Genomic DNA, 12,198 nt, shown 5'->3' with positions numbered 1-12,198 from the left:
AACAACTGGCAGCGTAGGGGCAAACCCATCTGGGCTGCTGCATTGTGGCAAGATATTGCTGCTCGGGTAGAGAACCTGGCTGTGAAAGTACGCCACGTAGATGCTCATGTGCCCAAGAATCGGGCTACTGAAGAACATCAAAACAACCAGCAGGTAGATCAGGCTGCTAAGATTGAAGTAGCTCAGGTGGACCTGGATTGGCAGCATAAAGGTGAATTATTTATAGCCCGATGGGCCCATGACACCTCAGGCCATCAAGGTAGAGACGCAACATACAGATGGGCTCGTGATCGAGGGGTGGACCTGACCATGGACGCTATAGCACAGGTCATTCATGACTGTGAAACATGTGCTGCAATCAAGCAAGCCAAACGGTCAAAGCCTCTTTGGTATGGAGGACGGTGGCTGAAATATAAATATGGAGAGGCCTGGCAGATTGATTACATCACACTCCCTCAAACTTGCAATGGCAAGCGCCATGTACTTACAATGGTGGAAGCAACCACCGGATGGCTGGAAACATATCCGGTGCCTCATGCCACCGCCCGGAACACCATCCTGGGCCTTGAAAAGCAAGTCCTATGGCGACATGGCACCCCAGAAAGAATAGAGTCAGACAATGGGACTCACTTCCGAAACAACCTTATAGACACTTGGGCCAAAGAACATGGTATTGAATGGGTGTATCACATCCCCTATCATGCACCAGCCTCCGGGAAAGTTGAACGATACAATGGCCTGTTAAAGACTACCTTGAAAGCAATGGGCGCTGGGACGTTCAAAAACTGGGATACGCATTTGGCAAAGGCCACCTGGTTAGTCAATACTAGGGGATCTACCAACCGAGCTGGACCTGCACAATCAAACCTGTTACGTACTGTAGATGGGGATAAAGTTCCTGTAGTGCATGTAAAAAATATGCTGGGTAAAACAGTCTGGGCTACTCCTGCCTCAGGAAAAGGCAAACCTATTCGTGGAATTGTTTTCGCTCAGGGACCTGGATACACTTGGTGGGTGATGCAAAAGAACGGAGAGGTCCGGTGTGTACCTCAAGGAGATTTAATACTGGGTGAGAATAGCCCATGAACTGAATTGTACCATGTTAATTAGTATATTATACTATATGTTATCACTACCATGATTACTATAGGTGACTAATTAGAATGTATGGAAAAGAGTGTAACCTGAGCATGACATAAATGGTATGGAATAAGGGGTGGATAGATGTCCTGGTTTCAGTTAGAACAGAATTAATTTTCTTCCTAGTAGCTGGTGGAATGCTGTGTTTTGGCTTAGGATGAGAAGAGTGCTGATAACACCCCAATGCTTTAATTGTTGCAGAGCAGTGCTTATACTAAGCCAAGGACATTTCAGCCTTTTGCTCTGTCCTGCCAATGGGCAGGCTGGGGGTGCAGTAAGAGCTGGGAGGGGACAGACCCAGGACAGGTGACCCAAACTAGCCAAAGGGGTATTCCATACCATCTGACGTCACGCTAAACAATATATAGGGGTGGCTAGCCGGGGGGAGGGGGCCGGGACTGCTCGGGGTTAGACTGGGCATCATCGGTCAGCGGGTGGTGAGCAATTGCATTGTGCATCACTTGTTTGTACATACTATTATTACTTTCATATTATCACTATTGTATCATTATTATTATTATTGTTATTATTATTTTTGTTATTATTATTTTCCTGTCTTATTAAACTGTCTTTATCTCAACTCACGGGCTTCACTTTCCATTTCTCTCCCCCGTCCCAGAGAGGGAGGGGGGAGGGTGAGCGAACGGCTGCGTGGTGTTTAGCTGCCGGCTGGGTTAAACCACGACACTTGGCCAAGGATTTTAAAGTACTCACCAGCTCATCGACTCCAGGCCCCATGGCCTCCCACGTACCTAGCACGTATGCACCGCGCCTAACTCGCGTCGCACCTAACTCGCGCCAACTGGTTGCACGTCGGGGTTTGTATCACGTTGGGGTCACCATATGTAGGATATCCCGACCGAAAGCCCCGGGACAAACGGACACAACGACCAGTGTTCTGTGCCGTAAGCCAATTTATTACTGCGTGACAGTAATATATAGTGACACTTATATAGTGTCACTTATATAGTGTCACTTACATAGTGACACTTATATAGTGTCAAAGCATCCCACCCTGGAACCCAGGACCCCTCCCACTGTGCTCGCAGGCACCCCAGACCCCTCCTTTTGTGCACGCAGGCACAACCCAGAATAATCCCACAATATGGTTTATTGGGGACTGTTAGCGTTAGGTCAGAGGTTGGGCTCGATGATCTTGAGGTCTCTTCCAACCTAGAAATTCTGTGATTCTGTGATTCTGTGAAGTTCTTCCTAACACCCAACATAAACCTCCCGTGGCAGTTAACTCTCTATTAACGCTCCTGATGCATCCCCAAAGACCTGTTGTGTTGGATGAGGTAGAGAATCCAAAGGGCTTTAGGTTTTAACAGTGCAATGAACGCCTCCCTTTGCCCCTGCTCTGGGCCTCCATCCCTTTGGGATGTTCCTGCTCTGGTGTGGCCTTATCCATGAGGCACGGTTCCTTCAGTGGTGTACTTGCTGCAGTGTGCACTTATCCATGGCCACAGTCACTTCATGCCACCCCACCTGCTCCTCTGTGGCCTTATTCAGACTCGTAGACTCACAGACTCAAAGACTCAAAGTTTCGTAGACTCAAAGACTCAAAGACTCACAGATTCACAGACTCAGGCTCAAAGACTCACAGACTCAAAGATTCATAGACCCAAAGACTCAAAGACTCACAGACTCAAAGACAAAGACTCAGACTGAAAGATTCATAGACTCGAAGACTCATAGACTCAGATTCACAGACTCAAAGACAAAGACTCACAGACTCAAAGGCTCAGAGATTCATAGACTTGAAGACTCAAAGACTCACCGACTCAGACTCAGAGACTCAGAGCCCTTCAGGGTTGTACCTTCTGCACTCTGGACATATCCACACATGCAGACCCGTTGGGGTGTCCATGCCCCCATGTAGATTCGTTCACAGGCCACAGTCCCTCAAATTGATGCTGGAGTTCCAGCCTGTTCAGTACAGCAGTGCAGGGACAGCAGTAATGGCCATGCACTAGCCCGAGTACATGGCCATAGCTCCAACACAGTTTTTCTGTGATAACCTAACTGAGAGGATGCATGCTGGAGACATCTGTTCCCCAAGAACAGTGCCCCACAGGAAGAACTGCACGCAGCCTGTGGGATCAGTTCGGGAAGGACATCTCTGGGAGAGACCCCATGCTGGAGTGAGGGAAGAGAGTGAGGATGAAGGAGCATCACCAACGAAGCAGTATGGACTGACACCATTCCCCGTTCCTCTGCGTTGCTTGGGAGGAGAAGGTAGAAGAGGAAGGTGGGAGGAAGGTGGTTTTGTTTTGCCTTTGGTTATCACTGCTCCAGTCTGTTATTGATAGGCAATAAATTACATTAATCTCCCCAAATTACATTAATCTCCCATAAGGTGAGCCTGTTTTGCCTGTTATGGTACCATGAGTACGAGCAATCTCCCTGTCTTCATCTCAAACCATGAGTCTTTATTTTTTATTTTTCTTTTTTTGGTATTTTCTCCCCATTTTGAGGACAGTGAGTAAGAGAACGGCATGGTAGTGCTTACTACCTACCAGTGCTAAACCACTACACACAAATAGAAAGTGTGAGTGAACTAGGACTGCTCAAGACAGCACCACGAGCCCTGAAGGATATCCGCCTGAACAGTTTTTCAGGGTTAATGGGATTTAAGATGAGAAAGGCATTAACATTCCTAGTCCTTGGCTAGCTCTGTCCTAAACCAGGCAGATGAACTGGACCCTGGAATTCCCTGTGAGTGTGCACTTTTGTGCTAGCTTAAAAAACAAACAAACAAACAAAACAAAACAAAACAAAACAACAAAAAAAAGACATTCACCCTGTGAAGTGATTGAAATGATTGGAATCTGCCCGTTGCTGTTGTATCTCTGAGGGCTGGGAGCCTTGCGGGGTCATCCCTAATCCAATTCACTGAAAAATGCCGTTGTTGCCTCATACTTCATGAGATACTCATGAAGACGAAGATCTCATGCAGATGAAGATGTCCTGAAGATGAAGATCTCATACTTCATGTGATGCTACATCAAGACTTGGTGGATGCAGGACAAAATCAATTTCAAATCGACCAGTGCCCTACTCTTGTACACATTCGTTAAGATTTGCTTCCCTCAGTCTTCTGAGTTGGAAATCTCTGGACTTTGAGGTGCAAATGTTTGTGAGGGAGGCAATCATTTTACCATTTCTTTTGGAATTTCTCAGACAGTCTATTGAGTATTCTTGTCCCATTGTGAAATGTGCCCTCTTCGTGAAAACAGAGAAAAATAATAATATAATCACTTCTGCCCCATTACTGAACATTACTTTTGGGGCTTCCTTCCCTGAGAGGTTTCAAGCATTAATTGTTCAGGTTTTCTTGCCATGACTAATCTAATTCCCACAGGAATCTGCAGCCAGCACTTATGCAGACCATGGAAAACACTGCTCCATTCTCATGGGATTGAGCACAGCTTGTCAGACCTGAAGGAGAGCCACGGTTATATTGGCGATGAGAGTGTAAGCCCCTTTTTGTTCTAATACTCCAAGCCCCATCACCCTGCACCTCCGTGTTTCTCCTGCTGGGTGCTGTGCAATAAGTAACTCAGCTGAAGAGTGAGCTCTGCTGCTGGTACAACAGAAACGAGGAACGCGGGATCATCTCTTCCTGTCTCTCTCAGTCTGTCTCTGCATTTTGCCTCTTGGTTTCCAGAATTGAACCTCTCATCAGGAATTCAGGCACAACAGCTTTCAGGAAGGCACCCAAACTATGTTCATGATGAAGGCAACCATGAAGCAACCAATGTCTAAGCAGGGGTATTTCCCTTGCAAATGCAATGTTTGGTCACTTTGAGCATGCATAACTGAAAATCCAGCTGTAGAAAACGCAGGGTGACAATAACTAGTCATATGTAGATGTTTGATGGCAATTCTGGCCGATGGTAACAGAGACACTGAAGCAGCTTGGCAGCAAGGACTCGTCTGCTCCATCCTTTTGAAGTGAAAAGCTGTAACAAGTATCGGTGACTGCTAGATGGGGAGGAACGGAGATGTGACTGCTAAGAAAAGATCTTTATTTAAAAGGAATGAGTTAAATTTCGAAGAGCTGACAGCAAACGTGTGGGGAACAATGGGGAATGCCACCACTGTGACGGAGTTCATCCTGGTGGGGTTTCCTAACAGCCTTGAGGTAGAGATTGTCTTCTTTGTGGTGTTCCTGTTTGTTTATTTAGTCACTGTCCTGGCAAATGCTCTTATCATCGTACTCGTATATGTAGACTGCCATCTCCATTCTCCCATGTACTACTTCCTCAGCAACTTCTCCTTCATCGAGATCTCCACAACCTCCACTCTGGTGCCGAAAATGCTGGCAAATGTTCTGTCAGAGAAGAAAACCATCTCCTTTGCGGGCTGCTTCAGCCAGCTCTACTTTTACTTCTCCCTTGTTGCAGCAGAGTTCCTCCTCTTTGCCATCATGTCCTATGACCGGTACGTGGCAATATGCCACCCGCTGAGGTATCCCACCATCATGACGGGAAGGGTGTGCAACCAGCTTGTCCTCTCCGCGTGGGTGGGTGGCTTGCTCGTGATCCTGCCATCAGCGGTGCTCAGAGCCGGGCTGCCCTACTGTGGTCCCAATGTCATCGAGCACTACTTCTGTGACAGCACGCCTCTCCTGCGCCTCGCCTGTACAGACGTTTGGGTTGTTGAGTTGACTGATTTGGTGGTGTCTTCGGTCCTGCTCCTCGGTTCCCTGGCACTGACTGCAGCATCCTACGTCCGGATCATTTCAACCATACTCTGGATCCCGTCCAACCAGGGCAGGCAGAAAGCATCTGCCACTTGTGCTTCACATTTCGTCGTGGTTTCCCTGGGCTTTGGCATCTCCATCTTCATCTACCTCAGGCCGCCCCAGATGAACTCTGCGCACCTCAACAAAATCCTCTCTGTTCTCTCCAGCATCGTCACACCTCTTTTAAACCCGTTCATATTCAGTCTAAGGAACGAGCAGATGAAGGAAGCCTTGAAAGGTACTTTGTGCAAGCTCCTGGGGATGACTAAGCAGGTGGGAAATCCATGAGTATCCACCTGGCCAGCAGGAAGTCCCTCCTGGAAAAATCTCCCCTGGCCCTTTTTGTTGAAGTCTCTTTTTTTTTTTTTTTTTTTTTTTTTTTTTTCTGACAGACTGTTAGGGAGCATATCTTATGCAGGATTGGATTGGGGAAAAAAAAAGGCAATTTTATTCTACTGGATACTGACACCTCCATCAATGTAATGCTTAACCTTTGGAGTGAATGTTGTGCCTGATGCCAAGCAGATGGGGGACTCTCAAGAATGGAGAAAAAGAAGAAAGTGTTAAAGAGACAAGGAAAAGAGCTGGAGAAACTGAATATCCTACTGGAAGAACTCTGAGCTGTGAAAACAACATCACTTGGCCTGTCCTGCTACACAAACGAATCCTGAGATGAAAAACGGACGGGAGCTCTGAAAGCATAGCTGCCAAGAAGAAAAAAAAAAAAAGAAATAATAATAAATAAAAAGACTCAACTCCAAAGATACAGTGGCTTCAATTATCAAAAGTAATCAGAACTAGAAAATATATAGAATCATAGAATCATAGAATATCCTGAGTTGGAAGGGACCCTTAAGGATCATCAAGTCCAACTCTTGACACCGCACAGGTCTACCCAAGTTCAGACCATGTGACTAAGTGCACAGTCCAATCTCTTCTTAAATTCAGTCAGTATATAAAACATATAAATAATTAATAATAATAATAATAATAAAGGAATGGATCAATCTAAAGTAATTAGTGACTAGCTTAAAGTAATCTTAAGTGATTTCATCTCTCGTAGACAAGTTTTTGAGACATTCTCCAAGCCCACAATAACCTAATGGCCACCATAGTTCTTTGAGGGGCTTGCGTGTGTTTTTGGTTGGTAGGTTTTGAGTGGTTTTCTTTCTCCTTTGTCTGTTTGTTTGTTTTTAAAGTTGTTTTCCAAGTGATCCTCTGTCTGATCCCCCTGATAAGGCAGCGTCTGCTAGAGCGGGTGTGGTGTTTTACCCAGCTGGGCAGCTGAACTCCACCACAACTGCTCTCTCACTGCCCCTCCTCAAAGGGAAAGGGGGAGAAAATATGCCTTTACTCAGCATCAGAGTCTCCTGCCCAGTGCCTTTGCCTACCTGCACTCATGGCCTCCAATTGTCTGGTCTAACAAGTCCATGGGGAGGCTTTGTCAGTAATGACCCTCACTGGGGCCCATTAATACTCCCAGACACTTCAAAGTTTCCTTCTGACTTTAACTTCTCATGCAGTTACATCATTCTCTTCTCACTACCTGAAGTTTATGGACTCAGCACCAAATGCACCATGGGGCTCATTACCATTCAGCCATTTTCATCCTGTCTTCCAGACTTATACAGCTAATTAGGGAGGTTTCAAGAATGCAGTTAAAGGGGAAGATTTCAATTACCACTTTACAGAAAGCATTTTCTTTATTTAAGATTAGTTTCCATTAGTTTTCAGTTTTGGAAAGTGGTAGCATCGTTCTCTAGTTGTCATGGATCCAATGTGCGTCCAAAGGAGGTCTATATAGGTGAAAAATTTGGTTTCAGTATTTATAAAAAATATATAAAAAAGAAACGAACACCAACAAAATGAAAAGAAATAAACAGAAACCAGAGCCCACAATGGTGAGCCAACTCCAAGTTGCCTGCAATGAGGTGCACCATCCACAAGGGATGACTGTACAAGAAATTTTTGACACAGAGCGATAGGAAATGGTAAAAGAGAAATATAGAATTGGCTACAGGGATGATGAGAGGGGCTACTGAAATACAGGCAAGCTCAACCTCCCCGAAATCCCTAGGAGCAACTGGGTCTATGAGAAGTATCTGAATGACCAAAGAGCAAGAGCAAGTGGAGGGGAACTCTGCAGAAGAGCAGAAGATGCACATGTCCACACATTCTGTTGGAAAGGTGACTTCCAGCATGGTCTGTTTCGTAAGGCCAGGTGGAAATACATCAAAGACTGAGGAGATGAAGTGCAGTGCTTAAGATAAATTCTGGCAATGCAAGTACAGGGGAAGATCAGTATTTGTCTCCCGCTGTAATAGGCATCCTGAAATATGATAATTTTGATGTCATGGGACACCTTTCACATTGTATTAGAGCTGTTCAGCTTTCAGCTGACTGTAATGTGCTGATTGAGGTGAAATGTTTGAAATGCTTTAAAAACAAGTAGGTAGTACTCGGGCCTACAATGACAATTTTCTGTCCTGCATGGAGCTGTGATGCCACAAAACCCTCCCTGCCCAGGACTGTTCATGCCACCCCTCACTCCTGGCACAGAGAAAATCTGTGGTTTGTTGACCTCTCCTGCCTGTTAGAGCAGAGAAAAAGAGTTAAGATTGTTCCCTGAAATGCTCCATCTTTGAATGGGTAAATTTGTGACAATCATACCCGTACTATCTGCCTTTCTTGGTGGGAATATTCACATTTTCTGTCTGTATAGTGAGATATATATTTGTATAGCTACAGCTGAAACTACAGCTATATGTGCAAGTAAAGGTAAATGTATATACAGAGTTACATGTGTACACATGGATAACTGGGAGAGAGGCAGGCAAGTGGCTGTGATTCTACAATTTTTCATCACCTGAATTATCAGGAAACCAACCCAGCAATGATGGGTTTGCTGGCTAAGTTCAGGTGAGGCTCGATGGATGAGGAGAGAAGGCTCTTGAGACAGCCAGGGTCGGAGCTGCCAAATGGGGAACAGCCTATAGCCTGGGCAGGGCATCAGGGTGTTCCCAAAGCCCAGGCCCACGCTCAGGGGGCCGTGGGTGTGTCTGTGCCCATGGGTAAGTGCTGCAAGGGAAGCACAGAACACTGGGGACCTTCACAGCAGAACAGGCTGAGGTGGGAATGGGATGGGGCCAGGTGTGTTGCCCAAGGCTCTGTGTGTGCTGGTAGTGGTGTGGTGGCTGTGAAGGTGCTGTTCCCTCTTGGAGCTGGTTTGTACATGCTTGGCTGTGTCCGTGCCTTCTGTGCATCTGTGCGTCTGTATGAGACTGTGTTTGTGTGTGCACATGGGTTGGGAATTCAAGGCCAATTTCTCCAGGTTGCTGATACATTAAGAATGTGGGCTGGAGCTTTGGACCATTCTTGAGAGCCCTGTTGACAATAAGCTGGTGACCAGAGCATCAGGACATCCTCAGCATGCTTCTTTTTCCTGTGGGGCTTTTTCCACTGGTCTCAGCTTCCTTCCAATCTTCCAGATGGACCAAAGCTGAGGAACCTTGTGTGGGGTGACATTTGGGTAAGGGACAGCACGCAGGTTGGGGGAGACTGTCTCGAGGACATGTGCTGCACTCAAGTACTGAAGGACAGCAGCAAGCTCACATGGCTGCTGGGTCGTGCTTCCATCAATGCAAGATCTGAGAGTTCAAGCCTCCCCTTCAGGAGGCAATGGCATTAAGAGATGGGGAGTTTAGGTCACCAGTCCTTCTTCAGCCACTTCCCAGGCACAGTGGTGCATTGGGGAATGACCTTATGGCTCTACATGATGAGCATGAGTTCGGGTACCCACAATCCAGACCTTGTCTTGCATTAGGTGAACACCAGTATTTGAAGCAACTTCCAGCCAAGGTCAGCTCCTATCTGATCTCTCCCCATCCCTCCTCTCACATCTCCAGCTCTTCCATGTCTCCACCTCCCCATGTTCCCCATAGGGCCTTGAGCTGGTGGTGGTATGAGTAGACCAAGCATGCTGTGGTACCCAAGAGATGACTGCACACTGGCTGTGCTGCACAGGATAGACCCAGCTGGATCAGGATCACTGCTGCTAATGCCCTTCTGAGGGGTCAGTAGCTGTGGCAGGTGCTCAGAAAGGCTAGGGAACATTTCCAAGGACACTAGATGTTTCTAGGTGTCTCCTTCTAGGTCCAGCTGGTGGTACTTTGCTGAGGGCCACAGGAATCCTTCTCCATCATCCCTTCCTTGAGCAGACTGGTCTCCCCCAGAATCCCACACTGTAGAGTACTTCTTTTGCTGTGGACATCTAAAGTTGGCAGTATCCCTGTGGAAGGTTCCACCTTGGGTGATCTCTCACTTTGTGAGGCTTCAGTCACTGCCCACCCTGGCTTGCAGAATGGCAATAAGCTACTTGTCTTCAGTTCCAGCTGGCTGAAAAAGGAGCAGCCATTGGCCAAAGCTGAGCCAACGAACAATGCTGGTTGTGTCTCTTTGATAGGATATTAAAGAAAGGAGAAATTCTACTGCACAACAGCAGCTGGGAGAGAGGAGTGAGAACCTGTAGATAGGAACAGCCCTGCAGACACCAAGGTCAGTGCAGAAGGAGGACAGGAGGTGCTCCAGGTGCCGGAGCAGAATTTCCCATGCAGCCCATGAAGAGGCCCCTGGTGGAGCAGGCTGTGCCCCTGCAGCCCATGGGTCCCACAGCAAAGCAGATCTCCATGCTGGAGCCCATGGAGCAGGTGGATGTGGCCTGAAGGAGGCTGTGGGCCATGGCAAGCCCCTGCAGGAGCACGCCCCAGGCTGGAGCTGCAGCTTGTGGAGAGGAGCCCATGCAGAGCAGGGGCACTGAGTGACCGTGAAGGAGCAGCAGATACAAAGCATCATGGAGTGACCACAGGCCCCGTTCCCCTGCACTGCTCCAGGCAGGAAAGAAAGTACAAAAGGGTGGGGAGGAGGGAAGCTGTTTTTATTTTGTTTTTAGATCCTCACTGCTCCACTCTGTTAGTTAAAGCTCAATAAATTATCCTAATCTCCCTACACTGAGTCTGTTTTGCCCATGACTGCAATTGGTAAGTATTCTGCCTGTCCTTTAAAAAAAAAAAAAAAACTGGAGCCCTTTTCCACTGTGTTTTCTCTGGCTGTTGCTTTGAGGAGGGGGCGAAAGCGTGGTGTGGTGGAGTTCAGCTGCCCATCAGTGTGAAACCACCACACTCCTCAGCCATGTTATTGGCACGAGCTTTGAGAGAAGAAGCATGACTTCAGGCAGTCAGTTGGGGAGACCCTGTTTTATTAAGCAGATGCTAAGAGAGAGAACTGACAGAGCAGTTTCATTCCTCAGTGGATAGTAGATATATAAAAAACATGTTCTTAAGAAACTAATGAATGGGAATGTCAATGAAGATAAAAGTAACAATAATGATCACGAAACAAATACCCAGGAAGTCATTTGTGGAGAAAGAGGGGTAATTTATCACTTTTCAGAAACATTCCTGAAATCATTTTCCAAATGGCACCCTTGAGCTCCTGGTTCCTCATGCTGTAGATGAGGGGGTTCAGTGCTGGAGGCATCACTGAGTACAGAAATGACACCATCAGGTCCCGGGCTGGAAACGAGGCTGAGGAGGGCTTCATGTAGGCAAAAAGTCCAGTGATGACAAACAGAGAGACCACAAACAGGTGAGGGAGGCACGTGGCAAAGGCTTTGTGCTGATCCTGCTCAGAGGGCATCCTCAGCACGGCCCTGAAGGCCTGCACATAGGAAAAAATAATTAAAAAAAAGCACATGGATGCTAAAGAAGCACCAATCATAAGTACCCAAACATTCCTGAGGTAGGAATTTGAGCAGGAGAGCTTGAGGATCTGGGGGAACTCACAGAAGAACTGGTCTACAGCATTGCTTCGGCCCAGTGGCAGTGAAAATGTATTGGCAGTGTGCAGCAGAGCATAGAGAACCCCACTGCCCCAGGCAGCTGCTGCCATCTGGGCACAAGCTCTGCTGCCCAGGAGGGTCCCGTAGTGCAGGGGCTTGCAGATGGCAACATAACGGTCATAGGACATGATGGTGAGAAGGGAATAGTCTGCAGAGAGGAAGAATAGAAAGAGAAAGACCTGGGCAGCACACCCTGCATAGGAAATGGCCCTGGAGTCACAGAGTGAATTGGCCATGGCTTTGGGGACAGTGGTGGAGATGCAGCCCAGGTCGAGGAGGGCGAGGTTGAGGAGGAAGAAGTACATGGGGGTGTGGAGGCGGTGGTCGCAGGCTACGGCGGTGAGGATGAGGCCGTTGCCCAGGAGGGCAGCCAGGTAGATGCCCAGGAAGAGCGCGAAGTGCAGGAGCTGCA

The 12,198-nt window shown here is 47.4% G+C and overlaps 2 protein-coding genes across 3 annotated transcripts in view; both read left to right on the top strand.

Annotated features, from left to right (window-relative positions):
• LOC137846768 (olfactory receptor 14C36-like) overlaps positions 1-12,198 on the top strand; it is a 70,756-nt gene that overhangs the window by 27,279 nt on the left and 31,279 nt on the right. The window lies entirely within an intron of this gene.
• On the top strand, positions 5,228-6,178 carry LOC137847386 (olfactory receptor 6M1-like). Its single transcript, XM_068665666.1, has one exon. The coding sequence runs from the start codon at positions 5,228-5,230 to the stop codon at positions 6,176-6,178; it is 951 nt and encodes a 316-aa protein (XP_068521767.1).

This window comes from Anas acuta, chromosome W (genome assembly GCF_963932015.1).
Source record: "Anas acuta chromosome W, bAnaAcu1.1, whole genome shotgun sequence".
Lineage (NCBI taxonomy): Eukaryota > Metazoa > Chordata > Aves > Anseriformes > Anatidae > Anas > Anas acuta.
Note: the sequence above shows the minus strand (reverse complement) of the source record. Positions and strands in the feature narration are given on the sequence as shown.